Consider the following 23,723-nt stretch of genomic DNA (forward strand, 5'->3'; position numbering starts at 1 on the left):
AGGGACTGGATGGACCCAAGGCAAGCTGTGAACTACCCTGGCACCGAAATGGGCCAGTCCAAAGTGCCATAATACTTAACATAGTCATGGATAAATTCTGTCATGATTCAAAAAATAATAACCAGATTCAGACCCTGCTAGGGTTAGGAATGATTTAATCCGGCCTGAGCACTGTAGTCTGAGTCTGTGGCAAGATGTCCCTAGGAGAATCAACCTACAAGCCTAAATGTGTCTATTACTGTGTAATAGAGAATGGCAAACATTAGGAAGTAGAATAAAGATCTTAATTAAGTTACTGGTCTAAGGAGAGGAGAAACAGGCCCTAAGTGCTGTTTGCCCGTGTGGGCTGCAGGTGGTCAGGAAGGCTTGGAAAGCATATTGAGTGCACTTGGAGTCAAGGGAGGCATGGTTTGGAAGGCAGGGGAGAGTGAGAGACAGAGTTGCGGCCAGAGTTGGGGGTAGAGTGAGAGATGAGAGGGGGACAGAAAGGGGGAAAGTTGGAGAGAGCATTGTGGAGCAAGTTAGAGATAGGGTTGGGGAGAGCTGGGAGAGAGTTGGGGAGAGTTGTGAGAGTTATGGAGAGAGTTTGGGAGAGAGGAGAAATGGAATAAACAGCAACTGACCACCAACCAGTTTGGCCCTCGTTCCTCTTCGATCTGAGAACATCCGTTAAGGTGTGATTTATTTCGGACATCTGTTAAGGTATGATTACTCCAAGCGTCACCGGAACAAAGAAGAACACACAAGTATTACGGAGGTGAGTTATACATTGCATAGAATTGAGTACGGAGAAGAAGAGGAAAAGTCTAGAATAATCCCCTCCCCACCACAACATATGCAAAGTCACACTCTTTTCTCTTTCCACCCTCCATGTCTATTTTGCAAAAAAAAAAAAAAAAAAAAAATTGCTTTCATAAAACACATTTATATCTGAATAGAACAAATTCCATAAGACTTGGGGATATTCATATCTTCATAAGATCTACTTTTGCAACTGTGCTCCTAGAATGATGTTTAACCCAGAGCAGGAATTTAGAAAATACCAGTTGTAAAATGAAGAAATGAACAGGGTCTTGGTTTCTAGCTCCATAAAAGGTGTTGATGGGGGACAAAGTCAGAGGGAGCTGATGAATCAGGTTGTCTCTTGTTCCTGGGAGCCATCTAAGCTGGAAACTCAGAACAGGGCACTGACATGGATGGATTAAACTGCAAGAAAAGGATGATTTCATCCAAAGCATGTAAATGAGAAGCAAAGTAGCTAGCCACCCCAAGAATCAGAAAAGTCACTTTCAAATAAGCCTAACACTCTAAGACCCATAATTCACTTTCTTTTTTCTTTTTTTTTAATTTTAATTAAAAAAATTTTTAACCATAATTCATTTCCATCCCCTTCCTTCTTATTTAACACAGATTACTCAGTTTAACATTAGCAGAAAATTAAATTTCAGAGCAGGTAGGCACAGCAGAGCCTGGCAAGCTACCGTGGCGTATTCAATATGCCAAAAACAGTAACAAGTCTCACAATGGAGATGTTACAGGTGCCTGCTTGAGCAAATCGATGAACAACGGGATGACAGTGCTACGGTACTATTTTTCAACCTTACTGATGGTTCTTTTTCAATCCGTCTTTCTGCAAGGATTTGCTGAAATTAAACTGGATAGGACAAGTACTATTATTCAATTTCTTGAAAAGCCAAACATTTTCCTCCAGTTCCTTACTTCTTATTGACGGAGTCATATCAAATTAATAACATTTTTACTAATTTTTTTCTAACCTATAAATCAACATTTTTATTTGTTCAACCTAATCTTGTTCACATCATCATAGCAATCTCCTTTACCTAACAGAGAATCATAAGTGATTGCACAGGTTTGAAGAAGTTAGGGAGAAAATGGGAGTCCTGTTATAATTCTTCTAGTCTGACAGGTTTTTCCTGTCAGTTTTCTTCTTGGAAGCCCCTGAAATAATTCTAGTCTTACAAACCTTTGGAGTTGTTCTCAGTGTGGGAAAGTCTTTTTTTTTTTTCATTTGTTTTGTTTCAGGGCCTCACCTGACAGTGCTCAGGGCTTATCCTGGCTCTGCACTAAGGAATTACTCCGCTTGTGGAACCATATGGGTTGAATGGAATCCCAGTCACCTGTGTGCAAGGCAAGAGCCCTACCTGCTCTACTCTCTCTCTGGCTTCCAGTCTGAGACAGTCTTATGTGGTCTGGATTTGTGTGTACTTGATGTATTTTCAGAGTCCTTCCTTGGGGAAGTCCCTTCAACCTTCTGAGTTATATTTCTAGTCATTTTGTATGGACACTGTAAGAGATATATTAAGGTTAAAGGTGGCTCTTTCTGAGAACATCTCGCTATATATCCCAGGCTACAGTCCTCAGGCCAAATTAGTCTTTCCTAACCCTAGCAGGGTCCTTTTTCGGTTACTTCTTTTGGGGTCATGACAGTGTATTTCATGACCACGCTCTAATTTCTTATACTTCTTTTGGCTCTTAATCTGTCTCTTTTCAGGGTTAGCTTTCAGCTTGACCTGGGTCTATCCAAGTCCCTCACCGGGACCCTCCTTTGGAATTGTTAGGAACTAAGGGCAACTAAGGTTTAAGTCAAGTAAAAATGAGAGATGCCCATATTATTCGGAGTCAGTTAACTCCCAATTTACAAAAGCACGGCATTAATTGCTTCCTGTGTCTATAAAAAGGACATTGTACTAAACTTTGCAAAGGACATAAAGAGAAAAAGCAGTATTTCGCTTCACTGTCACTGTCACTGTCATCCCTTTGCTCATCTATTTGCTTGAGCGGGCACCAGTAACGTCTCCAGTGTGAGACTTGTTGTTACTGTTTTTGGCATATCGAATACGCCATGGGTAGCTTGCCAGGCTCTGCCGTGTGGGCGAGATACTCTCGGTAGCTTGCCGGGCTCTCTAAGAGGGGCTGAGGAATCGAACCCGGGTCGGTCACGTGCAAGGCAAATGCCCTACCGCTGTGCTCCATATTTCACTTACATATAAAAAATCCAGAGCCCTTAGAATTTGACTTTACCAGTTACTGAGTCTGACTTAGGGATATAGGTGATTAACAGATAGGGGAAGCAAAGTGCAAAGGAGAGGTTAAAGATAAACATGGAGGATTGGGAGTGCCCAATCGGATTGGGTGTGATGGGTGTAACTCAATTAAACCTGAGCTTCCTGCAGGAGGAGCAAGGACAAACCAACGTTATCCAACAGCAGGCCAGACCCGTGACCTAAGCATTGGGAGGGGGGACACGAGGGCTGTGCCAGGCAGCTTCCGGCTCAGCTCCAGGGTAACTTTGCCCATAGCCTTGAAAGCCTCATCAAAGCTGGGAAGATGCTCTAGGATGCCCCTCACCCGTCATCTTCCAGCTTCCCAGAGGGGCCGTTGAAGTCTTTGGGCAGCAGTGATGGTGTGGATTGTTGTCATGAGGCCCTGTTGGTCATAGATGACCTTGTCACAGATATGGGCAAGCAGTCAAGGGTGCAGGAGGTATTGCTGACAATTTGTAAGTTGTCGACATTTCATGGCTCATGTTCACTATAAATGTGGGGGCAATGGCAGAGGGGATGAGCACTCCTTTGGCTCTACCCTGCAAGTGAGCCCCGGCCTTCTCCAGGGCAGGAAGGCACCACAGGACTCCACGACATAATTCAGCATCAGCGACACCCCATTTAATGTGGCTAAGCTCTAGCTCCTAGAAGATGAAGGTGGGTTTCCCACGGCAAGCAAGCCTCATATTCTGAGCCATGGCTAGTTCCGGGGCCCCTGAGCACTGCCCGTAATGACCCAAGTCTCCCCAACTGTCCACACCCCCCAAATAGTTTTGATTAACCTTATTTTGGTTATTTTGGTTTGGGGGCCACACCTGAGCATTGCTAGGGCTTACTCCTGCTCTGCACTCAGGAATCACTCCTGGCAGTACTCAGGGGACCATATAAGATGCTGGGGATTGAGTCCGGGTGGGCAGCATGCAAGGCAAGTGTCCGGACTCCAGACCAGGGCACATGGGAAATCTCGGGGTGGGGAGTAGATACTGGTGCTGCTCTATGCCCAGACGAGACCCCAAGAGGCCGCCCATGAACGGCTCCTCTGCTCCTGAATAGCCATGATCCCAGAGGCACACAAACCAATTTCAGAACCCAGTGGCTTCTGGCAGAAATCACTCTGAACTTAACTACTAAAATACCAGAAATCCCAAATCATATGCTCTTCATTATCAGCAATACCAAACAGATTATCAAATGAAGACTTTTTGTTAATTGTTAACAAAGGTCTAGTTGTTAGGGGGAAATTCCAAATAATAATAGTGGGTTTTCTGTTGAAACATTGAATGTAACCGAAGTAAAAAGAGTCAAGTGAAAATCATCTGCCACACAGGCAGGGTAGGGGGTGGGATGAGGGGTATACTGGGGTTCTTGGTGGTGGAACATGTGCACATGTGAAGGGACAGGTGTTTGGTCATTGTATGACTGAGACTTAAACCTGAAAGCTTTGTAACTGTTCTCACGATGATTCAATAAAAAAAATTTTTTTTAAAAAAAGAAGTTGTCCTTTTGTGCCGCCACTCGAGATCGACCCCAGAGGCAACTGAACTACTTTGGGCACCCCCAAAATGCCTCCAAACTGTGTGCTCGGAGCTACTGGCCCAGGCGCCGCCAGCGAGTGATGCAATTACCAAAAGAATTTTCCCTGGACTTCATATAGAAATCCAAAACCTCGCGGCTGCGATAACAGCTGCGTGACCTAATATCTCTTGATTGTCAGCAACGTGTAAATGTTCCTTTTTAGCAGGGCTTACCGTGGGGGGAAACTCCAAACAATAGTACTGAGTTTTTTGTTGAAGGGTAAAAGATTGTAGTGATAGAATTTTAGGCAGAATTTTCCCTGGACTTTATATAGAAACACAAAACCACGCGGCCGCGGCAGCCTAATGTCATCTAATCATCAGCAATATGAAATGGTTCCTTTGTAACGGGCTGGACTTTGGGGGGACCATAATAGGGTTAAAGTTTGTAGTGACGTGTAATTTCTGGCTGTACTTTCCCTGGACTTTATACAGAAATTCAAAGCTGCGAGGCTGCTGCCATGGCCGCGCGACCTAATGTCATTTAATCATAACCAATATGAAATGGTTCCTTTTTAACTGGTTGGACTTTGGTGGGAAATCCTAACAAGAATAGTAAGTCTTTTGCTGAAATATTGAAGTCAATCAAAGTGGTAGCCATCTCTATAGACTGAACTAAGCCATATCCCCACGCCGGCTGAGAAGAAATATCCTTCTTTCTCGGGAAGAAACTCGGCGTGGCGTTAACCATAGTATGATGTCCATTAAGCTGACACGGACCTGGTGGCGTGGGAATGGGATACAAGGGAATAAATTATTATGTACTTGGAACAGCGGGACGCTGGTGGAACCTCGAGCTGGGGCCGATACCAGCGTATTACTTTTGGTTCCAGAAACTGCTGGCAGACATTCTACCAGACTATCAACTAAGCCAGAGCCCCACGCCGGCTGATGACGGGAAATAACCATCTTTTTCTTTGTTTTTTTTCCCTTTGTCAGGCAGTGTGGTGATTACTAAACAGGAGTGAACTCGGAGGCACGGGATGGGGGGGGGGGGAATAGAAAAGTTATGTAACAAACAGCGGGACTTAATATCTCTACATTCTCAGCAATGGAGAGCTATCAAATGCTTCCTTGACAGTAGGACTGTCTTTTCTTTTTTGGGGGGAAACCCTAGCAACAATAGTGAGTTAGGTTGAAACATGGAATGTAACCAAGATAAAGCGTAAACGAAGTGAAATTTATCACTTTCAAGGGTGGGGACTGGGGAGGTGGGAGGGGGCGGGAGGTATAATGGGGTGGTTGGTGATGGAATATGGGCACTGGTGAAGGGAAGGGTGTTTGAGTATTGTATAACTGACATAATCCTGAGAAAACTATGTAACCCTCCACATGGTGATTCAATAAAATTTATAAAAAAAAAAAAAGAAGTTGTAAAACACCAAAATTCCAAGGTAGGAGTTAATGATGTTATCTGGTGGTGATGGTGGGGTTTTGTTTTGTTTTGGGGTCACACCAAGTGATGCTCAAAGGATTCATTACTCTGTGCACAGAAGGAACCGCTGGCGGTACTTGGGGGATCATACAAGGCGCAGGGGGCTGGAACCAGCCCGGGTGGTGTATACTGTCTCTAAAATCAACACATTCAAACCAGAACTGAGAGCTCAATGAGGTATTGTACATGTTCTTTATGTGACTGCAAGGTCTGACCCACCTCTTCCACTCCCCCCTTCCAAAATAAGAAAGAAAACCCACGGAGAGCATTACAAGCAATTTTTCTTAAATTGTTACTTTTTATTTGGAACAGGAGAATTTTTCTTAAGTTAACATTCTTCTTCTTTTTTTAAAATACATTAGGAGAAACTAATCAAAAAGCAACATTTTATTTCAGAAGGGATTTGCCTAAGTGGCTTTCTGTCCTCCTATGCTCCCATTTCAATGAATATTTTGCTTTGTCCCAGTTACTCTCTGGTGATCAAGACGAGATTTCATTGTTATCTGTGCTGCAAGATCTCACATCAGAAAACTGTTCAGGACATTTTTAACTCACACTGCAGTGTCTTTAAGAAACTGATAATACAGATTAATGTGATATATGCCTCCAGTTTGTCCTCTTAATAGTTCCCAAGAGAAGGTACTCAAAATCAATCATATATAAAATACAGTACTTTGGTTGGAAATTGTAAAAATAATTCTAAAAATTGACCAGACATATCAAACAAACAAATTGCTACAGTATGCCTTAAGTGATATAAAATATGCATCATGTTAAACATTTTCATATGAACAAACATATTGCTTTTGGTCATACACTGAGCTGAAACACAAAGCCTGCATTCTTTCTCTCTTCTAAATGGCACAAAACAATGGCATGATGGTAGGGAGATGCTATTTCATGAGAAAGCATGGTGCCCATGAATTCCAACAGTACCAGTATTTGTAATGAAAAACAAAAGAACGTATTTTTTTTTATATGACACACGTTGCCTTGGTTATAGTTTCTCTTTCTCTCTCTCACTCACTCTCTATCTTTCTTTGTACCCCAGCTCTGATAACTCTGGAAAATAACACAGCATCAATTGATTAGATGTATACAGTCCTTCAAACTACAGAGGGTCTAAAAACTGAACATTAATTTTCTTCCTGCTAAAATCTATCCAACATAAACTGGGTGAGGGTCTAGTCAGTAATGGAACTTTATTATAAAATAATGATCACACAAGAGTAGCTTTTGTGCCCAGGTGGCCTTCCCTGCTGTGTACACATGCATTCCTCAACACCCCACCCTGGTCTCTAAACCTTTGGGGGTATAGAATGAAAGCCAGCCCTTGTCTTCCTGGAAAGCTTTTAGACCAGAAATGAGGTACAGTGATGGAGAGGTACAGTTTATAATGCATCATTGCTACTGGTGTCTCGCAGTACCTTTTCATTTTGAAGTTACTAAAACTATATATGCAACTGGTAAAATGTTATTTTTACTGAACAAAAAATGGTCACTATAAAAATCCCTTCTGTAGTATACAGCATGTACACACAATCTGCCCTGTGCCCCTTCTGGGGGAGAAGTACTTCATGGGCTCTTACTAATTCTCTAACGTTTACATTGTGTTTTCAGTCTTCTAGTTTTCTCAGCTGCTTATCAGCATCACGAGTTTTCAATAAATAAATGTTAGATACTTCCCCAAGGGAAGTTGTTTGCTGATGAAGAGAGAGAAGAGTGAAATGAAGAAGAGTGAAGTATTTTCTGAGTTTGGGTCCTATTAAAGTTTTAGGGAAAAAATTGATAATGTGTAACTGTAATCATCTGAACATAAGGTAGAATGTGAAGAATAGGGAACCCACAATCTACTTCATTCTCTATTGGGTATTTATAGTTTAAACCAGCCTAAAACCAGAACAATAATGGGAAAGTTTCAGATTAAATTACTTTTTTATACATAATACAAAAAAGGAAAATAAATATTGTTAGTCTCATAGTAAAGAACTCATCTCTGAAAACATTTTTTCCTGTGTTTTTTAGATGAGCGGAGAATATAATACAGAAATAAATTCAGCTTCAAGTTGTGCTTTCATGTACATATTTATTTTCTGAAATTCTGCTGCCAGTTTGCTAACAGGAAAAGATTACCTAGCAAATCCACACCCACTGTGTGCTTTTCTCAGGCCCCCAGGAATCCAAGTGGTTGTTCAAGGGCATTCTTGAGCCAGACTGTCTAAAGCACGAACGGCTCTCTGGTTTTAGGATATGGCTCTCGGGGATTTATTTAGGTTGAAATACACAATTAATACATCAAAACAGTACTGGACCAAATTGTCAGGCTGAGCCATAATCCATGTGCTGATGATGTTCATGTTAATCTATGAAAATGATAATTTCATACAACTTCAACTTGTTCCATCCTGAAGCCTGGGAGCGAAGCAGAAGAGCAGCTAGAGTCACCCTGCGAGGATGTTTTGACACCATTGTGTTCAATGACTGACCTCCTCTCTTGCCTTTAAGGAAATTGTGTGTGGTGGCCAACATGCTCTACAGAGATGCTCGAAGTGCGGACCTTTTGTCCTTTCCTGTATCCATACTAGCTTTGTCGTTTTCAAAATTGCTGTAAACATTCCTCTCAGTGGACTTGCCTCTGTCTAACAAATAGAGTTTTGACGGTGGAAAGAAACTACACAAGGGGTAAGAGTCAAGTGTGGCACACTATGGACCCCGACATCTGGGTAATGGTGATGTCCCAGAGAGAGAAACCTCTGTCATAAATTTTTTTCTGCTCCCCAGATTGCCCTGAGAATTTGGCCGGAGTCGATTGTTTGTTCTTAACTAGACCCGGAGAACTGAATTGAATATAAAATCATACCAGTTATTATAAAAAAAATATATAGACTGACTGCTGCTTGGAAATTTAGCTTTTTCATGAACCTAGACAGGGATCCAAGTTAAACTGAGTATGTTGGCCAGGATGCCAGGGATCCTTTTAACTTGAAAAACTTTTTGTGGGAACTTTTACAACTCGATCTTAAAGATGGAAGAAAACGAATCTAGCATCGTATGATAGAGTTTGGCTTTATGAGATGGCTCCAAACAGCAGAAAGGGTGTCGAAAAAAATCCTCTCAAACCTTTATTTAGACTTCTTTTATCTGGGGAACAAAAGCAAAATGAAGAGAACTACATATGAGTTCTTTTAGAACAGCAGAGTGATTTCAAAGAAATCAAATCAGTAATAGAATACTAAGAAAAGGAAAAGATCATTTTTTCTAGTGAACTTGTCAGTTCAAGGAAGACTGAGGTACCTATGTGCCACATTTAAAACATAACTACTTCAAAAAAAAATAAAGTAAATTTTAAGCACTTTACAAATATCCGCACACCTTGAATAAAGAAGGTTTTACCACGTAGCCTTAAATTGCACCCCTGTTGCAATACTGCATCAATATTATGTTGTTTCTTTTTTTAAATCTGTATAAAATATTATCTGGAACCCCAAAGGAAAATCAATTAATCTTTAAAAATTTTGTTACAAAGCTAACTGTAGAAAATGCTCAAACATAATCCATATATACAAAATGCTGTTGTTTAAGAAAATAAGGGGACCCAGTTTTAGAACAAAATAATTTTGTACAAAAAAGGGTATTGCATTTAAATCAATATTTAAAAAAAAAGACCCTTAAAAAGAATATTGAAATGTCTTAGTTCTGAAGAATAACTATAAAGTGTCCATTCACTCTGACATCCTCCGAGAGTTCTTTGCGGGTGAAACACCAGTGGGCCCACAGCAGAGTCCGGCGTTCTGCCCCGTGAGTCCGTGAGTCACCGCCGAGATGCATACTTGGAAGCCCAGTCCGTCCGGCCGTGCACTGGCTGGGCAGCCGGAGGCCGGGGCACCAACCCAGGAGTGCTTCTAGGCTGGGTGTGGAAAAAAGGTCTCCCAGGATGAGGTCTCACAGCCTTGAGAGAAGAATAACCTGTAATGAAAGAGAAGGGTGGACTCGAGATGGGCAGGAGTTTGCACCAAGCACTGACCTCCTGGAGGGGCAAAATTCTGAGGTCATGGCTCATCTTTTTTTTTTTTTTGCCACACTTGGCGAAGCTCAGGCTCACTCTTGGCTCTGCACTCAAAGATCACTCCTGGTGATGCTGCTCGGGGGCCATATCCATGCCGCGGGGATTGAACCAGTTCAGTCAGTGGAAGGCGAACACCTTATCTCCTGCCTTATCTGTCTGTGCATCATCCCTCTTTTGCTTTTGCCCGACTGCCTTGTAACTTGGCAGCTTCTTCCAATGGGCTGCCCCTTCCAAAGCTCGCCAGAGGGGCTGGACCAATACCACAGCGGGTAGGGCGTTTGCCTTGCACACGGCCGACCCTGGTTCGTTTCCTAGCATCTCATATGGTCCCCTGAGCACTGCCAGGAGTGATTCCTCAGTGCAGAGCCAGGAGTAACCCCTGTGCATCGCCAGGTGTGACCCAAAAAGGAAAAAAAAAGCCAAAGGTCGCCAGAGACTGCCCAGCTCCACCACCCCGACCCTTACTGTGATCAATGCAACAGTCTCCCCATTGGTTTTTCTGCTACTGGCCTTGCTTCTGGCTGTCAATCTAGTGACAACCGGGGACTACTGAGGTGAGCCTGAAGGTGGGAGCCAGGTACCCGAGTCCTGCCTCAAAGCCCAGGCACCTTAGAATCCCACTTGTCCCACAAAGCCAGGTGTGCTCACTCACACCCTTCTGATCTTGTTCCTCAATGTCTCCCTTGCAATGAGGTCTTCTTTGGCTACTCTACCTAAGAGACAATCTGCACCCCAAACTCCAACACTCCAAGCATACTTTTTCCCCAACCTCTGGTCTAGCTGTCTCTGTTTTTCTCCTCTGCACCTAGCATGGTCTGTGGAGTACAAGGTCTACCAGAACAGAGAGACCTTCCTACTGTTACTTTTTCTGGTCCCGGGAATTGAACCCAAGGCCTCACACATGCAAGGCAAGTGCTCTTTCACTGAGCTACATCCCCGGTTCTAAGATGGGTACTTTATTTTATTTTACTCTTCTCAGTTTTGGAGCCACACTTGGGCTATGCTCACAGATGACTCCTGGTTCTGCCCTCGGGGATCACTTTTGGGGGGCTCAGGAGACTATCAGGGGTGCCCAGGATCAAACCCGGGTTGGCCGCATGTGAGGTCAGTGCCCTGCCTGCTGTTCTATCTCCCCAGCCCCTGGCAGTTTATGTTTTGGACTGTGTGTTTTCAATGTCTCAGTTTTATTTGCAGCATTGTGATTTACAATACTGATTTACAACGATGGGGTCTGTGCATATAATGACTGTTCCCACACCATACCCTCCACCAGAGGGTCGGCTGTCCTCCACCACTGTCTATGTCCGTTTCTCCCAAGCCCCCAGACCTAACTTCTTCCTGTTGTGATGCGTAAGTTCCTACATAGACCAGTTCTTGGGAATTCTGTCTGTCTGCATTTAGGGCTGCTAAGTAGACAGCAGTTGTTCAGTAATTGTATCCCGAACCCATTCATAAACTGATGTGAACACGTACTTACCAGGGGGAGGGTCTGGAATGGGCGCCAGGTGTACCCTCTGCACAGCAGAACCTATCTCTTTTTTCAGAAAGGAAGGGATGTAGTTTCCTGTCAGTCCGCTGGAACTCGGGGAGCCGGAACCTACTGATGCGTGGAAACAAAAGCTCATTATTACGCATAGACATGATCCCCACAGGCTTAATGGACAGCAGGGGGACAACCAAAGGTAACTGGGGGGAGGAGGAGAGAATGATAAAAACAATAAACTCTGAGCAGTTCACCCCACCCCACCCCACCACACCACACCACACCACACCACACCTTCAAGGAGCACAGGAGGGACCAAGACGGGGTTGCGACCCCCATCTCCCACCACCGTCCTCCCACACACATAGGGACGTGGGCTGGTTTGCTAAAGAAATAGAACACATGGACTTTTCTTTCTTTCCAGAATAATCAACATAAATTATTCTAAAATTTGCTCCCCTTTGCCATAGCACAGGACAGTTTACCTCCCAAGTCAACCTCTTATCCAATCAACACGTTATTTTGCTATTACGAAGGCTTCTACATGAAATATTCCTATCCATAATTAGAAGAACTTGCTATTCTTTTTTTTTTTTGGCTTTCTGGGTCACACTCAGTGATGCTCAGAGGTTACTCCTGGCTCTGCACTGAGGAATCACTCCTGGTGATGCTCGGAGGACCATATGGAATGCTGGGAATCAAACCCGGGTCGGCCGTGTGCAAGGCAAACGCCCTACCCACTGTGCTATCACTCCAGCCCCAAATTTGCTATTCTTAAACTACATTCATCATATATGATTTCGTTTGAGGGCCACACAGAGCAATGCTCAGGGCTCACTCTTGACTCTGTGTTGAGATCACTCCTGATGGTGACGTTTGGGGGATCATATGTGGCACTGGGGGATCATAAATGGCGCTGGGGATGCGACCAGTCAGTCTTACCTGCTATACTATCTTTACAGCCATATATTTGTTTATTTTTTAATGCTATTTCTATGGCAAGAGTGCCTTAAGGATTAGAATCCTAAGCTATTCATCTTCCTATTCTACGAAGGGATGCCTCAGATGAATGAGGATACGTACATACTAGATGGATGCCAAGAAGATCTTTCATAAGCCTTAGGAGTTAAGCTTAAAGGGATCCATAGAATACAGAAGGATGCTATCATCACTGTCATTCATCACTGTCACTGTCATCCCGTTGCTCATCGATTTGCTCAAGCGGGCACCAGTAATGTCTCCATTGCGAGATTTGTTGTTACTGTTTTGGGCATATTGAATATGACACGGGGAGCTTGCCAGGCTCTACTGTGCGGGTGAGATACTCTCAGTAGCTTGCTGGGCTCTCCAAGAGGGGCAGAGGAATCGAATCTGCGTTGGCTGCGTGCAAGGCAAACACCCAACCCACTGTGCTATTGCTCCAGGAAGGATGCTATCAGGGGCCATTAAACAAACGGAAGATGGGGGCTGGAGAGATAGCACAGCGGGTAGGGCGTTTGCCTTGCACGCGGCCGACCCAGGTTCAAATCCCAGCATCCCATATGGTCCCCTGAGCACGGCCAGGGGTAATTCCTGAGTGCAGAGCCAGGAGTAACCCCTGTGCATCGCCAGATGTGACCCAAAAAAGCAAAAAAAAAAAACAAAACCGGAAGTTACGGCTATTGGGAAAGGAATTCTTGCTCGGTAGAGTTGCTCTGTGCCTTAACCACACAGACCATTCTTGGCCACTGTTTATGGCAGAGTGGAACAAAAATGTGAGGAGTAGCCCTGGGCATCTGGAGCTCATTTTGCATTTCTGGTGACAATATACAGGAAGAAAAGTGGGACAGGGAATCTGGACAGGTAAGTCACAGAGGGGAAAAAGAAGCCCATATGGTCCGCAAACACAAGCAAAGATTCCCAGCCTCGTCAGTGGACAGGACATGCATGTTTAAGCCAGAGTGAGACGCCAGAGCACACCTACAGCATGAGCGCAGAGTTTACGATCTTGAGAGCGCCCAACGGCATCAAGGAGGCAGCCCCACGCCCGCACCCTGCCAGACAGCAATTTGGCCATATCTGTAAGGCTGGAGATGAGCACAGCTAATGGCTTTACGTCACTCCCAGAAAAAACTCACATATATACACAACAAGAGGCTACAAAGCAATGGGTCATTTCCACACTCTTTGCAGCAGCAAGACTCTTCTCAGCCACTTACATGTCCACCATCAAGAGAAGGGATGAATAAGCGAGGCGCTGTTTAAGTATCAGAGCCTGTATTAAATACTGTATGTTTTAAAACATAAACTGTGATCTATAGATGTACACAGACATATGTACGTTATTAAAATGAGTAATATAATGATTGAAAGTATAGTCAGAGAGCTCTTAGCTTGATGAACTAAGAGCATGATTTTTGCATGCCGGTTCAAGCCTGAGCACCTCTGGAAGAAAACCCCAAGCACTGAGCCCAGAGCGGTTCTTGCTCATCACCGGGCAGGGCCCCCAAACAAGCAGGTGAACAAACAAAAAATTACGAGTGACATAGAGATCCAGGGCTATGAGAATGTAAGTTTTATTTTATTGAGTTATTTCGTTTTGGGGCCACACCCAGTGGTGTTCAGGAATGATTCCCGGCTCTGTCTCAGGTATCACTCCAGGAGGGGCCTGGGGGAACCATGCAAGGTGCCAGGGATCAAACCTGGGGAAGCTGTGTGCAAGGCCAGCAACTGACCTGCTTCACCATCTCTCCAGGCCTGATATTTTAAAAGTTTACAATGAAAGTAATAAACACTGAAATGAGGTGTGTATGGGAGGGCCTGGATCTGGTTTCCTGTGTGTTTGAGGGTTAGACTCCTTAGGGGCAGATGGTGGGCACAGGGTGTCGGTGTATGGGCCTTCTTTTTAATATATCTCAAAGGAAATGAATGGGTGAAGGATGAGGGCTGTGTGGATGGGTCAGAGGTGCGGAGTGAAGTGCTGAGTGCGGGCGGCCAAGAGGTGCTACTCTGCGTAAGGGGCTCGTGTCTCCGGAAGTGGGGAGGTCCCCTGAGAGGCTGTGGAAATGGTTCCAGCTATGGAAGAGAATCAAGAGGAGAGGAAGGATAGGGTCTTCCAAACTATCCGTCTCACAAGCAGAGAGGGGCGGGGAGGGCCAGGCTGTGGTGGCTGCCGTCTGGATTGCTCCTGGCTGACAGAGCCGAGTCCCATGCCCACCTGAGGAGGCCACACACAGCACAGAGTCTCAGAAACTGGACTCTCAAGTTATTTTATTTTATGTTTTTGGTTTTTGGGTCACACCCGGTGATGTACAGGGGCTACTCGTGGCTCGGGTCTGTACTCAGGAATTACTCCTGGCGGTGCTCAGGGGACCATATGGGATGCTGGGAATCGAACCCGGGTCAGCTTCGTGTGAGGCAAACACCCTACCCACTGTGCTATTGCTCCAGCCCCTCTCAAGTTATTTTTGACTTCCCTGGAGCCTGGAAAGATTGCACACTACTCTCCTGAGGGCAGGCCTGAGGGAGCTGGCTTGTCCCCATGGGGGGTGGGAGAGGGAAAGAGAGAGAGAAAGAGAGAGAGGGAGAGACAGAGAGACAGAGACAAAGACAGCCAGAGACAGATACAGAGACAGAGATTTTTTGCTTGTTTATTTTGGTGCAGTGCAGGGGAGACTGTGGGTAGCAGGGACTGAACCCAGGGCTCCAGCATGCGAAGCACATGCTCCTTCCCTTGGCATCGTCTCCCTGGCACCCCAGGCTGAGGAATAAGACCCCTTGTCCTGCAGCTGGCACCCTCTCCACTCTTCACCACAGCTGGCCAGCCCCACCAGGATTTACCTGGGCTCACCCAGCAACTACCTTTCTTGTCATCTAGGCATTAACCAGCATTACTCACCAGAATTCATTTTGCTGATGACTGACACGGTCCCTGAAGATTTTCCAGACAACCCAGAACTAGACCACGGATTCGATGGAATGAAATCCTTGCCGGGATTTGGGAGGATGCCATTTCTTATATTTATTCCTAATAGGGAAGAAATAATTTTACAGTGAAAAAAACACTCATGCTTGACCTGGCATCAGATTTCAGAGATAAAATTTATGCAGAACAGAGCTGGTACACAAACTAGATGAGGTGAGAAAGAGAGAGAGAGAGAGAGAGAGAGAGAGAGGGAGGCACGGAGAGAGAGAGAGAGAGGGAGGTGGAGAAAAAGAGGAAGGGAGGAAGGGAGAGAGAAAGAGAGAACACAGCAGATAAGGTGCGGCGTGCCTTGGTTGCAGTGACCTTGTTCGATCCTGGGCATCCCCTACGGCCAGGAGTGGTCCAGGGGTAAGTCGTGAGCCCCACCAGGCTTCTGGCTTCCACACTCAAACTCCTCCCCAAACCACCAGCCACCCCCATCCAAAACAAAACCAAAACCCCAATCTCCTAAGGTTGACTAACGCTGGCTATGACGATGAAGCCTGGCAGTCAGCAGGGGCCAGATGGACAGATGCTGTCTTTGGGTCTACAAGGTTCTCCCTGGTGGATCCCCCGAAATTCTGCCAACGGCTCTGTCCACTGTCCTATGTCTTGATCCCTGGGGGCTGTCGAGACTGCAGTGCTCCCGGCTATTCCTGCGCTCCCCCTCACAGACCACAGCCTTTCCGCAACCCTTCCCCCTCCTACCCCTCCCACCCCACCCCTGCTATTCAGTCCTCGGGGCCCCGAGAGTCCACCTTCTCCCCTAACCTGGGTCGCTATCACTGATTCTGCTCAGGGCCCAGGGACTGTCCCTGACACCCTTCCGTGCCGGGCTTTGTGCCCTCTGCCCCATCACCTCAAGGTCCAGGCCCAGCACTTTCCCCAGTGCTCAGAGGGAGGCCGGCGGGGCAGCTGCTGTTCAAACAGAAAGACTGAGGGGGTTTTTCTTCGGCACTCCAAGGAAATAAGTCTCCTTGGTTCTCTCTCCCAGCCCTCACCCCCCATTTTCAACTTTAGGGATGGGTCCTCCTTAGTGGTCACCGGAAGCCCTGTGGTGGCAGGGGTCAAATGCGGTGCCTCACACCTGCAGGGCGTGCAGCTGCCCTGGGCCTCTCTGTTCCCCTTGCCCCAACCCTCCCAGCTGCCACCGGCCCATGGTCGTTGCACGGCAGCTGCCCTGTCGCCTCTTCCTCGGGTCTCTCGTCTTCCCTCCTCCAGATCATCCTGCTAAGCCTCAGGCCAACCTGACACCCCAATGCCGAGCCTGGCAGGCCATTCCCACCCCCAGCTGCAGCCCACGGGCCCCTCGTCCGCTCAGCACAGAGATGAGGGTCAAACCGTGACTAGCCTCCGATGGAACCCGTGGGAGCTGCCCAGTACTCACGGCCTCCGGTCCAGCTGGGGCCCTGGGAGTCCGGAGTGGGGCACATGTGCTTCCTAGGCATGAGGCCCCCCGGGCCTCTCTCTCCCGGGGTTCACACAGCCCCACAGCCACGGCTGGTGCAGCCCTGCTGGCTCCCGGGCAGAGGCACCCAAGTGTCAGGCCCACACCTCCAGGCCAAGTGTCTCGAGACATCTGGGGGTGCCTCCCCCAGTGAAATTAAGCACGGAGATGCCTCGCACACTGAGCTCGGGCCTTGCTGACGTTCTTCTGCAACGAGCCCTTCCCTGCCTCCAGGCCTCTGCACTGACCATCCCCTCTGCCCAGCAAGGCTGGCCCTCGGCCCTTCCCATCACTGGGGCCCAGCTTGCACGGAGGCCTTCCTGACCATCTAAAAGCAGAGCCTTCTCCCCCTCTTTCCACCGCCCCCCCTCACCCCGTCAACCTCACTCACCACTACCTGCACCATGGGCCATGGTTCAACTATTTCTGTGGGTCGGCCTCCCCTGCTGGAATCTACGGTTCTTGAGCGGTGAGAATTCTGTCTTGCTACCATACCACACCATCCATGATAAAACCCCAAGGACCCCTCCTTATTTTTTTTTTTTGGCGGGAGGGAGGGGGGCGACTGCTGGGCCACACCTCAAGATGCTCAGGGCTTACTTCTGGCTTTGCACTTGGGAATCATTCTCGGTGGTACTTGTGGGGGAACCACAAGGGATGCCGGGGAATAGAACCTGGGTCAGCCCATGTGCAAAGTAAATGCTGTATCCGCCAGCTGTACTGTGGCTCTGGCCCCAGGGGGTGGGGGGCCCCATGTTTAAAAATCTTTTTTTGTCTTTGCTTTTTTTTTTTTTTTTGCTCGGGGTTGACACTTGGCTCTGTGCTCTGGAAATCACTCTGAGTGTTGCTCTGTGAACTGTATGTGTGCTGGGGATCAAACTTGGGGGTGGGGGGGCTGGAGCAATGGCATAGCAGGTAGGGCGTTTGCCTTGCACGAGGCCAAACCGGGTTCGATTCCCAGCATCCCATATGGTCCCTTGAGTGCTGCCTGGAGTAATTCCTGAGTGCATGAGCCAGGAGCAACCCCTGTACATCGCTGGTGTGACCCAAAAAGCAAAAAACAAAAACAAAAACAAAACCCAAAAACCAAACTTGAGTTGGCCATGCGTAAGGCGAGTGCCTCACCTGATGTGCTCTCTCTGCTCCACCACCACACCCCCTCCCCCCCCGGCACTCTGTTCACTGGGACATATTCCCAGTGCCGAGAGCTCTAAATATGCTCAACAAGCATTTTCTGAGTGGATGCCTTTGAGAATGAGTGACCAGTGGGTGGCTAAAGCTGCACGACCGGGACACAGGGATTATGGAAGAGGATGCTGCAGAGTTTGCCCCTAATTCCCGGGCACTGCCAGGTGTGAGGTTCAACTCCCACTCTGGTTCCCAGGAGCCTGCAGGAATGCCCATTTTTCTCGAACTGGATCCGGCACAGACCTCACAGCACGGCTCTCAGCTCTGCTGCCCTGGCCAGGGGCGAGACCCACGTCCTTCGGACCCCTGTCTTACCTTAGGCAACGATACGAGACTAAACGTAAAGCCTGAGCCCCGAGCAGAGCTGCCGTGGCTGCATCTTCCAGTTCTAGGGATTCCCTCGGCCCCAGGCCCCGCACTTGCTTTTGAAAACAGAATCCCGGCGAGAAAGCGACGATGCTAGGGAAAGGACCAGCCCGGGTCACCGCCCAGGACAGTGTGTCAATTACCAGGCAGGTATCGGGAATGCTTCAAGTAGTGCTGCTTGGCTGCGGATCGCAGGGTGGGCGTGTCTCGCCTCTGGTAGGACGTCTGGGATGGGGCACTGTTTCCCGTGCCCACGGGCTCCGGGGGCTTCAGGTCCAGAACACTTTCAAACCTGCGAGGGAGCGAGTGGGGCGCAGAGAGGCTTAGGTGCAGGCGGGACAGCGGGAACCCAAGGGTCCCGGGGAGCCCAGCTCCCTGCGGTCCCATGGGGAGAGAAGGCACACACTTGCCTGCAGAGCGCCTCGTCCGTCTGTCGTTTCTTGTTCTTTACGTCGATCCTGGTGAACGACGGATTGAAATCCAAGTCATCCAAGTCGGCCCACTCGTCCGAATCCTTGGTGGACCGGGACACGAGACCCCACCGTCTCCGGCTCTTTGGCTTCATCTCACCATTTTTGGGCTCCAGGCCAGTTAGGATCTTCTGCGTCTAACGAGAAGGGGCATGTGTTTGGTGGAATTCTTGACACGAATGTGGCTCACCCTCAATTCGTGCCCATTCTGAAGCTTCACAGGGAGGATCCTGGCAGGATCATCATGCCCCAGCCTGCTCCACTAGCCCAGATGGGCAAAGGTGGCAAGGAGCCCTCTGCGCTCACTGCATTGCTCCCATTCATCCGGTGGGCCCACCCGGTCACAGAGGGTGGCATTAACACTGCTCTCCAACAGGGGCTAGTATAGCAGGTAGGGTGCTTGCTTTGCACGTGGTCAAGCCAGCTTTGATCTCCAACATCTCATCCCCAAGTTCTACCAGGACTGAGTACACAGCCAGGAGGAAGCCTAGAGCTGCACCTTGGATGTGGCCACAAAACCAAACATATATATTTTTTTTTCTCCCCCGCCCCCCACCCAAGAATTTTTCATATGCTAAGAAGGTGTTGGGTATTCAATCAGGGTTCATCTCTGAAAGAGTTTACATGATTATACAACTATGAAAAGAGATGTAAGAGACTCAGGGCTAGAGATACAGCACAGGGAAGATGGCACTTGCTTTGTACACTTGCTGGCCTGGGTTTGATCTCCAGAAGGAGATGTGACCCACTGAGCACCACCAGGAGTAATCCCTGAACACAGAGTCAGGATGAAGCTCTGAGTACTGCCAGTTATGGCCTCAAAATTAAAAAATAAAAAAGTTGACGGTGCAGAGAGATAGTATAGTGGGTCAGGAGCTTGCCTGCCTTGCTTGTGGCCAAACCAGGTTCAATCCCTGGCATCCCATATTGCCAGGAGTGATTCCTGAGTGTGGAGCCAGGTGTAATCCCTGAGAGTATTGACAGGTGTGGCCCAAATATTAAAAAAAGAAAAAAATTAAAAGAGCAAGAGGCAGAGAGCAAGAGAGCAAGAGAGAGGAGAGAGAGGGGGGAGAGATAGAGAGAGAAGGGAGAGATAGAGATGGGGGGGCACTAGAGCTAAGATTCGAGTCATTCTGCCCATAACAGGATAACAGGAACAGTGCAAATAATGCCTTGATACCTTCTTTTGTTTGTTTTTATTTTGGGGTCAACTCAGAGATGTTCAGGTCTTACTCTAGGCTCTGTGCTCAGATCACTCCTGGTGGTGCTGGAGGAACCATATGTGGTTCCTGCGATTGAACCTGATTGAACTGACAAACCTTTCTCGCTCTGTGGCTCCCTTAGTTACCTGCTGAGTTGAACTATCTCTCCACTAAAAAATGAGCTACAATAGGACATTTTCCCACACATATCACATCCAGGTCATGGGCTGGGATCAGGTAAAGTCCTCAGGCACATACCACAAGGAGAAGCGTCACAGAGCCGAGAGCTGAGAGCTGAAATGCTGGAGATCTGGATGCAATAGTCAGCTCCAACCTCTACTGAGAACTTTCCCCATGAGTGGCACCATTGTTTTTTTTTTCTTTTTCCAGGGGTGGGGGGAGGGAGGAGGGATCTTGGGCCCCCACCCAGTGATGCTCAAGGCTTAGCTCTGTGCTCTGGAATAACTCCCAGTGGGGCTCTGGGAGCCATATGTGCACTGCCCAGGCCAAACATGGGTCTGTTGCTTGCCAGGCAAGTACTCCACCTGCTGTACAATCTCTCCAGCCCAAGTAGTGCCATTCCTTTGTTTTTTCCATTTCCTTTTTGGGAGTTGGGGGTTGGGGGGGTGGGGGGGTTGGGTTATACCTGCTGGCGCTCAGGATTTACTTTACGCTCTGAACTTTTTTTTTTATTTTTGGGTCACACCCAGTGATGCATAGGGGTTACTCCTGGCTCATGCACTCAGGAATTACTCCTGGTGGTGCTTGAGGGACCATATGAGATGCTGGAAATTGAACCTGGGTTGGCCGCATGCAAGGCAAATGCCCTACCCGCTGTGCTCTCGCTCCAGCCCCCTATGCTCTGAACTTATGGATCACTCCTGGCAGGCTCCCGAAGACCATATGATATGCCAGGGAGGGAACTGGGGTTGGCTGACTGCAAGTGCTCTACCTACTGTATTATCGCACTGGCCCCAAGGTGGCACCATTCCTAGTAAATAGGATCTGTGTGAACTAAAGCAGAACCTGTCAAGTCCCAGGTTGAAGTTCTCACAGTTCCATAACCTGGAGTCACTGGGCTGGGCGTGCAGAAGAGAAAATCTTGCAGGTGATAAGCAGGACGGGAAGGGGACAAGGCAGGCTCAGGGCTCACTGGCTCGTCTCCTCTGCTTACCAAATGAGGATTCTTGGCATGCAGGGATGGGAAGAGCAGCGGGCTGGGCTTGTTCTCGGGAGCGTGGACGGGGTGGCCTGCCCCGGGGGCCTCTGCTTTGTAGGAGTAGGAGAGATGCTGGGAGGGCTGGCTGGCATGGTGCTGTCGGGCAGGGAGCCGCGTCTGTGGCTTGGTTGGGGGCTGGGCCGGAGGGACGGGTTTGACGTGAGGAGGCAGGCCGCCTGTTTTTTCCAGGAGGTCCTTCTGCGTCTTTCCTGGGTCCTCTCCGCTCTGAGTGATGCTGCCCAGCGGGTGCCTGATGTGGAAGTAGGGATAACGGAGTGCCTGGAACAACACAAGAGGCTACTTGAGGAGAAAAGTCTGAGGGAGAAGGCTGACCCCACGGCAGCAGCCTGGACCACGGGGGGGGTGGGGGGGGCGCGGGGTCAGCTGGCTGGAGCTTCTCAGCCCAAGCCAGCCGGCAACATCACCCTGATTGTCCAGGTAAGTCTTCTGACTTTCCTGATCTAAGATACTGCAGGATGTATGTACCCATTACAAGAATTAAAATGATCTGGATGAGCTTGCTGGTTACACTGCTGCCTTCGCTGTTTCCCTCTAGTTCAACAGTTATCCTTGCTTGGTAACTGACCCACGCTATGACTTGAACTCTGATAGTTTAAATTCCTTTCTGTGTTTGCTTTCTAGTTTGGGGGCCATACCAGATGGGACTCAGGGGTTCAAGTGCTTGGGGGTCACTTTCGGTGGGGGTCAGGGAAGGATGCAGTGCTGGGAACTGAACTTTGGGTTCCTGCACACAAAGCATGTACACTAGTACTCTGAACAGTCTCTCTGGACCAGTTTTTTGTTTTGTTTTTGCTTTTTTTTTTTTTTTGCCTTTTGGGTCACACCCGGCAATGCACAGGGGTTACTTCTGGTTTTGCACTCAGGATTACTCCTGGTTGTGCTCAGAGGACCACCATATGGGATGCTGGGAATCGAACCCAGGTCAGCCGTGTGCAAGGCAAATGCCCTACCCGTGGTACTAACAATCCATCCCCCAGTTTTTATTTAGTTTTTTAAATCTTTCTAAGTCCATTTCTTCATTCCATAGAAGAGAAAAATAGTCATATAAAGCTAACAGAGCTACGGGTTGGAGCGAAAGTACAGCGGGTCGGGAGTTTGCCTTGCACGTGGCCAACTCGGGTTCGATTCCCAGCATCCCATATGGTCCCCTGAGCACCGCTAGGAGTGATTCCTGAGTGAATGAGCCAGGAGCCAGGAGTAACCTGTGTGCATCACCAGGTGTGACTCCAAAAGAAACACACACACACACACACACACACACACACACACACACACACACACAAATAAACCCTTGGGGGAAAAAAAAAAGCTAAGAGCTAAATGCAATAATTCTGGAGGATTCTGAAGAATCAATTACAAAATAAGAAGGTCCATCCAAAGTCAGCCCAAGACTGCTAAGACCTAATACGTGGCAGAGTTAACTTACGGCACTTCCGCACCCCTCGTGGGTGGACTTTAGTCTGTCCAAGTGGCTTAGGAGAGGATGACTGGAAACCAAGAGCGGGTTGAGAGTGAAAGTATCCACCATCCGCAGAACTGGAGCTGGCTGAACGCTCTCTAGTGGTTACTGGATGAGCAGTTGAGGGCAAGAGTCACATGAAGCCACACCAGTGCATTCGGAGACAGCACAGTGCTGTCCAGCACTAGTCATGGTAAATGCCCTCGCTCTGTCCTGTCCATGTCTCTATGTCACCTCTACTACAGAGAGACTCACAAAAGGAGCATTTTATGGGACAGTTCCAAACTGCCTTTCAGCCAACAAGGATGCCTTATAAACAGACTGCCTTATAATTTGGACCCACAGAGAAAAAATTTGGAAGCACTCTCCAAGGAGCTAGAGATGGATCTGCTCATTTTCATTTCCACATACTGTATCTATGGTGATGGGTATCGGGTGAGCTGTATGCCGGTCTTAAAAGCAACTACACTATTTAAACCTTCATTTTATTACATGCACCAAATTTTAAACTATGTTTTTCTATAGATGGGGGTGGCTGGAGGGGGGTGGAGGAGGTGTTTCCCAAACAGTGCTCAGGAGATCTGGAAGCCCCTCCTGGGAGTTCTTGGCCAGTGGCTGGTGGTTCAAAGGGGCGGGGGGAGGCAGTGCTGCTCATGTCCTGTGGTGCGGGGGGTTCCCCAGGTTGCCAAGGCATTGCTGAAGACTTCCAGGGCTGTACCTGGCACTATCTGGAGAACCATGTCGTGCCACAGACTGAATCAGGGTGGGTCGCATGCAAGGTATGT

The 23,723-nt window shown here is 47.8% G+C and overlaps 1 protein-coding gene across 2 annotated transcripts in view; it reads right to left on the minus strand.

Moving 5' to 3' along the window:
- Positions 1 to 6,358: 6,358 nt before the first annotated feature.
- CILK1 (ciliogenesis associated kinase 1) overlaps positions 6,359 to 23,723 on the minus strand; it is a 50,727-nt gene continuing 33,362 nt past the window's right edge. Inside the window, exons 8-13 of one of the 2 annotated variants that reach the window (XM_055136834.1) lie at positions 21,414 to 21,737; positions 18,978 to 19,174; positions 18,711 to 18,859; positions 15,501 to 15,629; positions 11,618 to 11,737; positions 6,359 to 10,040 (exon numbers count right to left, since the gene is read on the minus strand). In XM_055136834.1, the coding sequence (XP_054992809.1) occupies positions 9,886 to 10,040; positions 11,618 to 11,737; positions 15,501 to 15,629; positions 18,711 to 18,859; positions 18,978 to 19,174; positions 21,414 to 21,737 (1,074 nt within the window). In that variant the 3' untranslated portion in view covers positions 6,359 to 9,885. Of the gene's footprint in view, positions 10,041 to 11,617; positions 11,741 to 15,500; positions 15,630 to 18,710; positions 18,860 to 18,977; positions 19,175 to 21,413; positions 21,738 to 23,723 lie in introns of both variants that reach the window. The other variant, XM_055136833.1, reaches the window with a different exon arrangement.

The sequence above is a fragment of the Sorex araneus genome, chromosome 4 (genome assembly GCF_027595985.1).
Source record: "Sorex araneus isolate mSorAra2 chromosome 4, mSorAra2.pri, whole genome shotgun sequence".
NCBI lineage: Eukaryota > Metazoa > Chordata > Mammalia > Eulipotyphla > Soricidae > Sorex > Sorex araneus.